General features: G+C 37.3%; 1 protein-coding gene across 1 annotated transcript; it reads right to left on the reverse strand.

Moving 5' to 3' along the window:
• Positions 1–326: 326 nt before the first annotated feature.
• On the reverse strand, positions 327–1,664 carry LOC116889414 (cyclin-D-binding Myb-like transcription factor 1). Its single transcript, XM_032890516.1, has one exon. It carries the CDS (start codon positions 1,662–1,664, stop codon positions 327–329), a length of 1,338 nt encoding a protein of 445 aa, XP_032746407.1.
• Positions 1,665–9,605: the final 7,941 nt, after the last annotated feature.

A 9,605-nucleotide genomic window follows, 5' to 3' on the forward strand; every position in this document is an offset into this window, starting at 1 on the left:
CTTTGAGTGCCAATTCTGCTGGTGATGTGGAAAATTCAATGTTGTTTCAGCAAAAGGTCAGTGATGATATTTGGAAAACCACAAGTCACATGTAATTGACTGGAATATTCAACAGGATGCTTTGGGGATAAAGGATGAAATGTGATGGGCTAGGAGAATCAGGTGCAACAGCTGCCAGGCTTACTGTGGAACCATTGGCCAGAGTTAAGGGAAGGCCATGAGTTGAACTTGTTTGAAGGAAATAGGTGCAAGGTTAGGGAATGGAACAAAAATGGAAAAAGGAAGAATCTCAAAATCTACTGTGGCTGGGTAGGCAGGTTTATAGATTAAGAGTCAACACCACCAGCAGGTGATTCAGTTGAGGACCTGGGGACCAGCTGCAGTGTAATTTGCAATCCTGTCACAGGTGCTGGACAGATGGATTTGTTATCTTCTATACCTGTGACTCCAAAGGGGACTTGTTGCGCACTGACATCAGGGTTACTGTCTGATACTTCTGATCCTGATTTATTCTCCCAAAACATGAAGCTGGCATTCTGACTTTCATATACTTGTTGGAGACATTTTACTAGGACTGAGAATGCAAAATCCTTGTGATTTGTAATTTGTCTTTTGATGTTCCACCATTTACTTCGCAGCCATTGTGGTGAACGAACACTTTCCCATCCATTAGCTAATTCATCCCAGCGAATTTCACTTTCATCAGCTACATCAAGCTTTTCTAGCCTGTGAATGAGATTGACTTCATCTTTCCTTGTCCACTCAACACCTCCAGTCTGTTTCCAGTTCAGGTAGTTGAGCCATTTAGTACGACACTGCTTTGCTGAGCGAGTACCCACTCGTTGAGCCACTGTTGCCCAACACACACCCTGAGTGACTTTCTTATCCACCTCGGTGCCTGTCAACTCATGAACCGCATCTCCAAGTATCTGTTCTTCTTCTTTGGTCCATTTTCCTGCATTGAAAGTATCCTTCATCAGTCGACACCGGTCTCTGACTGAAGATGGACTTCTTCCCATGGCAGCCCCTATTGTTATCCAGTCATTGCCATGCTTCTGCCTGAGTACGCTGAGCTTCTCTATTTCCTCAGGGCTGTACTTTCCCACATGGTTTCTGTCATCATACATTCGGACCACCCTTCTATACACTGAAAACAATGGTCGATTCAGACCAAATGATATAGACCTGTAGAAATCTTTTCTTTTACCTTTTGACATCTTAAAAATGATTTCTGCAGGATTTTTGACTCCACGTTCATTCATATACTTTTCGATGTTGCTCATCAGAATATCTGTTTCTTCCTTGGACCACGTTCCCTGCCTCCATTTATGTCCTTGATTAGTTAGAGCATCCTTAGCGTCCTTACCTGTGATCCATACTTGGCTAACTATTGACTCTTCCTTCATCAATAAGGGAGAAACTTTATTTGGTTTGTCAGCTTGTAAAACCTGAAGTTGCATCCTATTTTCCTTAGTAAACTCTTCATCAGCTATCTTTGTGGCTGTGGTTGTGACCAAACCAAAGCTTTGCTCCATTTCTGGTAATGGGAATGAAAAAGCTGACATGCAAGGAGTAGAATCAACTTCAGAGGACAAACAAGGCCTCTTATTCAGAGGTTCAATAGGATTTTCCATTTCATCAGCTTCATTCTGCTGGCAAGGCATGAGGTTCTTGTCTGAATTCTCAGTAACAAATACAGAGCTCACAATTTGAACTGTTTCTGAGCCAGAAACCTCTTTAAATACACTCATCTTCAAATCTAGTTACAGGCTAGATAAGCTACAGTAGTTTCCATAAAATTGTCACTTTCCCTTTAACTGAATAATATAAACTGATATTATCTTCAACAATTTTCTGTTTGATACTTGTGAGTGCAAGGTTTGCTACAGCTGGTGTGTATGACAAGCTGTTAGGAACAGCTGCCCTTAAAGACGGTTAATATATTTTACTTTATGTTTTCTTTGGGTCTAGTTGAAAATTTCTCTTTGATGATAAATGTGAGCACACAGAGCTAGATCAAGAGGCTCCAAAATCATTAAACATGAGAACTTCAGAGAACTGTTGATTTATGTCAATATGCATAATAGTGCTGAAAAATAAAATTGTTAATTATCCATTAATTGAATATCAGGAAGATTTTATATTTCTATCACTGTACTTTCAGCAAACAAATTCCAAAATTGAAATGGTCAGAGGCTGGAATGTCATTGTTTACATGGCCTTAAAAAGTAAATTAAAAGGGATTATTCTCCATTACATTTCAGAATACAGGTCAAATTTAGATACTATGACTTTTCCATATTTTGTTAATTCCTTACAAATGTAAAACATTTGCTGAAAAAAGTAAGTCTGACTTTCAGAATCCAAGGATCATAAACAAAAAAGTTATAGTATTTTATAGTGTAGAAACTTACATGCACACATAAGGAATTTTATAGTAGAAGTTATCTAAATTGTGTAATGAAGGACATATTTGGTACCAAATTCATTAGAATAATAAAAAGAATTTTAATTTTACCTGTGGTCTTAGAAGGATAAAATGATGTTTTATTTTTAATGTATGTGCTTTGCATTAATAAAGAATATGCACACACAAGAACTCTCAAAAAGCTTTTTTAAAATCCTTGTACACCGACGAATTTCTATTGAAAGTTAAATGTATGCCAGTTGTGGAACATTCTCACAGTAGAGATCTTAGACTGTTCTCACATGTATGGGATATAATCTACCAAAAAATTAGATGAATGCTAAATGTCAGTATGTGAATAAAAATTCATAATATTCTTATATACAGAATAAATATCTGTATTATTCCATTCATATTACTATAATAATAACTTTCACAGTGGCAGTAATAATATTGGAGTGATTATTAATTATGCTTTTTATGGTACAGGAGCACCAGAGGCTACTGTTTGACTACATTAAAACAATTGTTTACATAATGAATGGGAGAAAAATAATTAAACATGATAATGCATAAGTGAACCTGGAAGATGTACAGATATTGAGAAATGTTGGGAATCATGAACTTGTCCTGGTCTAGCTGACTTGAGAGACATGAATCACAGGTTTTACAGTTTAGAGTCCATGAATTCTGGAGCACAGTGTGCTTTCCAATTTCTGAGAGACCAAAATATTTCCCCAGACAGTTCAGGTAGATTTATATTTCTCTGTATGTTCCATTAGACATCGAGAAAACATGCTGGATGGGTCAACTGGTATTAGACATTAATCTTGTGTACCCTGTAAAGATGGCAAACATTATTGTACCCTGGCAACTACAACTATATTGATCCAGATAATTGTCAATATATGCTGTTTCTAATACTGGTATAAAAAACCTGATTGGTCTTAATAAAATTTTCACAGCCTCAGTCTTGTGGCTTCTTCGACTAGCCAGGCTTAATTCCTTGCAACCATACCAGGTAACCTTAGCCCAGTAAACAAGTGTAGGCAGTTATGGAGAATAATGGCAGAAATAAGTGACGTTCTCTGAGTGAAATGTAAGACTGGCCTGAGATGACCATCATTTTGTACAGGAAGGATAACTAGGCAACTTATAAGTCTAAAAAATTAATGTTGACCTGGCCTTAGAAAGTAATAATCTGAGATGAATATGTGCTCTAAATAAGGGTGTTGTAGGGTCAATTACTCAACTTATGCAAACTTATTTGATATAAATTTAGATATAAATGCAAAAGTAATAATTACAAAGATGCTATGAGACAACATCTATGTAGAACAATTTGTGAACAAATTTGAAACCTTAAGTAGTGATGACAGTGGTATATTAAAGAAACTGATGAAATGTAGAAAAGAGGAATTTTTCATAAAAGAAAAAATTGAAATGGAAAATGTAAATGAGATAAGTCATAACAGCCACCAGAATATTGAAGAAGAATGTCACTAGTATGTTGTGAAATAGTTTTGTGAATAGTCAGACATTACAGAAGTTAGTTTTCATTTTTTTTGTTTGTTTGTTTGTTTTTTCAGTGCTGAGGACTTCATTGTTAACTTGACAAAATCAGAAGTCATTTGAGAAGAATCACTATAAACTGGAGGATTGCTTAGATCATATTGGCGTGTTGCCCTGTCTGTGAGAGATTGTCTGAATTGATGATTGATAGTGGAGGACCCAGCTTACTATGGATAGTGTTCATGTTCTTGAGATGCATGAAACAAATCTAGCTGAAACTCCTGTGATCTGCCTAAGAAATACATGTCTCATCCTATTTTCTGAGCCTATTTCTCCATACTCACTTCAGACAGGCACTCCAATTTCTACTATCAGCCCCATATATTCAAAAAGAACAACCTTGTTTTCATCCCTAGCCAAGTAGACTAGACTCTCCAACTCAAATAAACATTGCCAACATAGCCAACTCTGTCCACCTCTGCTGTAGACATTTAGTCCATTTGCTATGCAGGCATATGGTTCTTGCCTCCAACTACAGCCATTTTTATATGACACTCATCTCCAAGAATGGACACTATAGCCATATCAACAGATCCACTCACCTATGTGACGTGGATAAGGGTAACTTGACCAACAATCCTCTACAATTTGTACATATTCTCTTCAGGTAAAGATCACTAAAATATATTGTTAATTGTATGCATACTTCCCAAGTACCCTTACCCCCAACACACATTATTAGTCAGAGAGCTTAGATGTCCACCATTAATATCATCGATAAGCATTACATAGCCCTGTTTCTTCACTAATACTAGAATAGCCTTGCTGGCCCTATCCACTTCTGATACGAGATGATTACTCCTTTCCATGGGAAGGGCACTGTACTTACAACAGCAACTTCCTGAAAATACATAATTTGCCTGAGGACCAAATGACTGGGCAAGAATCCCAAACTCATTCAGTTTCAGCACTACTAATTGCCTGAGGAAAATACCAATGTGGCCCCCTCATACTGTTGAATACTGACTCTGAGAATCCTGTACAGTTTGCCCCTTGCTTCTGAAACTGCATTTTGCATGACCTGAGCCACAACAGTTTCTGAAACTTCATCTGAACAACCACACAGACTCACACAGAGATTGAATTTGAAATCTCATACAGCTGGTCAACCACCTGACAATTTGGAATAGTGAGAAACAGAACTTCTAAGACCCATTTAAATAAAGATGATTAACATTGGCATACCAATAAATACTACCAGTTACCTTACTTCAAATGCCTAGGGCCTATCACAAATACACAACAGGAATAACCAAAACAACAATTCTCTATCAAAAAGTAATGTTCCCAGAGTAATATTTCCTGAGAAAACTAACCTAGATGATTTATAAGACAATATTTAAAAATGTCAAGTAGAGATATGATCAAGAAGTCAAGAGGATTTGAATACATGCCATAATAAAGAATGAAAAAGCTGTACACAGATCCCACCAGGAGAAAGCAGGTCTCCAAGAGCATTGACACATCCAAGAGCAGAGGTAAGACAACCACTTCTACTCAGAGGGACCAGCCTAGAGCACACAGGACACATGAACCAAGGAGCAGTCTGGGACAGGATTCATTCCATTTCTGCCAGGGTGCTGAGATGACCCAGTCCCAGAGATGTCTGTACCCAGATTCCATGAAGAGAGAGTGGGATTCTCAGAAGTGTGGAAATTCTGAGAGCCCAGAGACTACCACTTTTGTTCACATTCCTGGCCCACATGACACCAGTGTAGAGCTCTCTGGACACAGGAACTTAGAAAGAGTCAGACACAGGATCCTTTTGGTTTCTCTCTGTGCCAAGACCTGAAAGCTTGTCTCTAGGAGTGCTGACATACCTGAGAGCAGAGGTAAAACCACCACTTCTCCTCCGAGGTACCCACGTGGAGTCCTCAACAATAAAAGAACCTAACAGGGAATCACCATTCCTGACCGCAAGCTGCATTACAGAGCAATAGTGATAAAAACTGCATGGTATTGGTACAGAGACAGGCAGGTAGATCAGTGGAATAGACCCAGAAGTGAAGACCCAGAAATGAACCCACACACCTATGGTCATTTGATCTTTGACATAGGTGCTAAAACCAACTAGTGGAAAAAAGAGAGCATTTTCAACAAATGATCCTGATTCAACTGACAGTCAGCATGAAGAAGAATGTAAATCAATACATTCTTATTGCCCTGTTCATAGCTCAAGTCCAAGTGGATTAAGGATCTCCACATAAAACCAGATACACTCAAACTAGTAGAAGAAGATTGGAGAAGAGCCTAAAACACATGGGCACTGGGGATACTTTCCTGAACAGGAAACCAATGGCTTATGTTCTAAGATAAGAATTGAGAAATGGGACTTCATCAAATTGCAAACCTTCTGTAATGCCAAGGATATACTCATTAGGACAAAATGCCAACCAACAGAGTGGGAAAAGATGCTTACCAATCCTACATCAGAGAGAGGGCTAATATCCAATATATACAAAGAACTCCAAAAGTTAGACTCCAGAGAATCAAATAACCCTATTAAAAATGGGGTACCTAGCTAAACCATGAATTCTCAACTGAGTATTATCGAATGGCTGAGAAGCAACTAAAGAAATGTTCAACATCTTTAGTAATCAGGGAAATGCAATACAAAACAACCCTGAGATACCAAAGATGTGAGTCAGAATGGCTAAGATCAAAAACTCAGGGAACAACAGATGCTGGTAAGGATGTGGAAAAAGAGGAAGAGTCCTCCATTATTGGTGGGATTGTAAGCTAGAACAAACAATCTGTAAATCAGTCTGGAGGTTCCTCAGAAAATTGGACATAGTGCTACCACAGTTCCCAGCTACACCACTCCTGGGCACATACCCAAAAGTTGCTCCAACATATAACAAGGATACATGCTCCACTATATTCATAGTAGCCTTATTTATAATAGGTAAAATTTGGAAAGAACTCAGATGTCCCTTAACAGAAGAATGGATAAAGAAAATGTGGTCTATTTACACAATGTATTACTATTCAGCTATTAAAAACAATGACTTCATTAACTTATTAGGTAAATGGATGGAACTATAAACTATCATCCTAGGTGTGGTAACCCAATCACAAAAAATCACACATGGTATGCACTCACTGATAAATGGATACTGTCACAAAAGGACAGATTACCCAATGATACAATCCACAGACCACATGAAGCTCAAGAAGGATGATCAAAGTACAGGTGTTTCAGTCTTTTTAAAATAAAACAAAAATATTCATAGGAGGACATATGGAGACAAAGTTTTTAACAGAGACTGAAGGAATGGTCTTGAATTCCCTCTATGAATTCCCTAAGTAATTATAACCTGAAAGTTTAATTTGACATAAACCCTTTTTTAAGCAACATTTGGCCAGAATGTTTACCTAAACAACAGAAAATCAAAATAGAATTAAGTTCATGTATAATTTCCAGGTGTGTATTTTTCGTAGAAATAAAAGTGCAGAAAATTTAAACATGGAATGATGCCATGTAATGGTCTGACATATTTAACATGGATATTAAATATTGAGTATATGATCAATCTTTCAAGAGGATAAGGGGTTTGATTTTATAGTGTCAATGGCTGCTAGCTGTTCACCACAGTTACAGTTCTAGTAATGGACAAGACTGCAATATATGGAAAAATTACCAATGGTATGATATTTTTAAGAATCAAAAGTAGAAAAGAGTATAGTCAGCAGGATAGAAAAGATAAATTATCTAGTTGAAGTTAATAATTTCAATGTAGTACCAATTAAATATGTTATCTAACATAATCTACATTAAAAACAAATTCATTGCAACTTAGATATGATTGAGTATATTTGTTTTCATATCACAGTATATTTGTAAAATAAATATACAAAGGACAAAGTAAATCCCCTAAAAATCCACAAAGTGGAAAAATACAAACGGGTCTTACCAGAGTAGTCTAAAATTATACTGATTTCCTGTTCCCAGAAAGAGTTGCAGTTCAAACTTAAATTTTGAGAGATGTTATCACTTGACAAAAAAGAAGAAAAACAAGTTAGTCATAATCTAGTTCTAGGATGGGTCATGACTAGGATTTCAATGTTTTAATACAAACCGAATGGGATTTGTTTTCATAACTGTATGCAAATTACACTGAGGACAACAAATAAGGAAGAACAGTTTGAAAGAGTAAGATTACAATGAAAAGAAGGTTATCATTTCAGAAGAAATGAAAAATTACCTCAAAAGTATAATATCCTGCAAACTTGTCACAGGAATGTTGATTTCCAATAAAATGCTGTGGATGTCTAAATAACATGTATCTTGGAAAGGATAAAGTATTAGATCAGCTTAAGCTAGGCCTTACAGAGACAACATGAATATTACCATGACAACAGAATCCTGAGGTCACAGTGCAGTAGCCAATCAGGATGGCCATTTCTTCTACATACCAGGACCACAGTGGCTAGGACATAGGCAAATAGATTGAACTAGAAAATATCATCCTGAGTGAGGTAACACAATCAGAGAAAAACACACATATTAAAATCAGAAATTGAGGTGCTGCTGAGAGAGCTCAGCAGTTAAGAATGGGCTGCTCTTTCAGAGGTTCTCCTTCAATTCTCAGCAACCACATATCTCAGGACGATCTGTATGGGGATCTAATGCCCTCTTCTGGCCTGCAAGTGTACATGCAGACAGCACTCATTCATAATGAAATAAAAAGCTTAAAATGTTTAAACAGTACAGCAAATACATAGGTGAATGCCAGCAGCAAACTGTGGAACTGAGAACGGGACCCCCGCTGAAGGAATCAGAGAAAGGACTGGAAGAGCTTGAAGGTGCTCAAGACCCCATATGAACAACAATGCCAAGCAACCAGAGCTTCCAGGGACTAAGCCACTACCTAAAGACTATACATGGACTGACCCTGGACTCTGACCTCATAGGTAGCAATGAATATCCTAGTAAGAGCACCAGTGGAAGGGGAAGCCCTTGGTCCTGCCAAGACTGAAGCCCCAGTGAACGTGATCATTGTGGGGAGGGTGGTAATGGGAAGAGGATAGGGAGGGGAACACTCATATAGAAGGGGAGGGGGAAGGGTTAGGGGGATGTTGGCCCAGAAACCAGGAAGGGGAATAGCAATCAAAATGTAAATAATAAATACTCAAGTTAATAAAGATAAAAAAATTTTTTAAAAGATGTTTTTCAGAAACCAAACTGATATAAATTGAATGATGAAATTTTAAAAATTAAAAAAACCAGATTATTAAAGTGCAAAGCATATGGGAAAAGGGATTATAGAGAAACCATTTGGAGACATTAACATAATTGACAAATCTGACAAACAATAGTAACTATACCAATTTAACTGTAATTGAATAAAATGAAGGTTCTAGATATTATATATTCTCTCCAGCAACTGGAATTCTAATATAGGAATGATAAAAACTCAAGCAAAACTTTGTGAATAAAGCAAAACCTCAATCAAAATTGAGGAGAGAATCCCTAACTGCAGCTTCATTCATAGATGAGAGAAAACTTTGGAATGCTGGTGGCAGTGACCCTGCTGAGAACTGTAGAGCTCTGTCTTGCTGCAGAAGCTCTTGAATAGCTGCTACTCCTGTGTGGTTACCAAGCTGAGCGGCAAGCATATTGCCT

Source organism: Rattus rattus, chromosome X (genome assembly GCF_011064425.1).
Source record: "Rattus rattus isolate New Zealand chromosome X, Rrattus_CSIRO_v1, whole genome shotgun sequence".
Taxonomy (NCBI): Eukaryota; Metazoa; Chordata; class Mammalia; order Rodentia; family Muridae; genus Rattus; species Rattus rattus.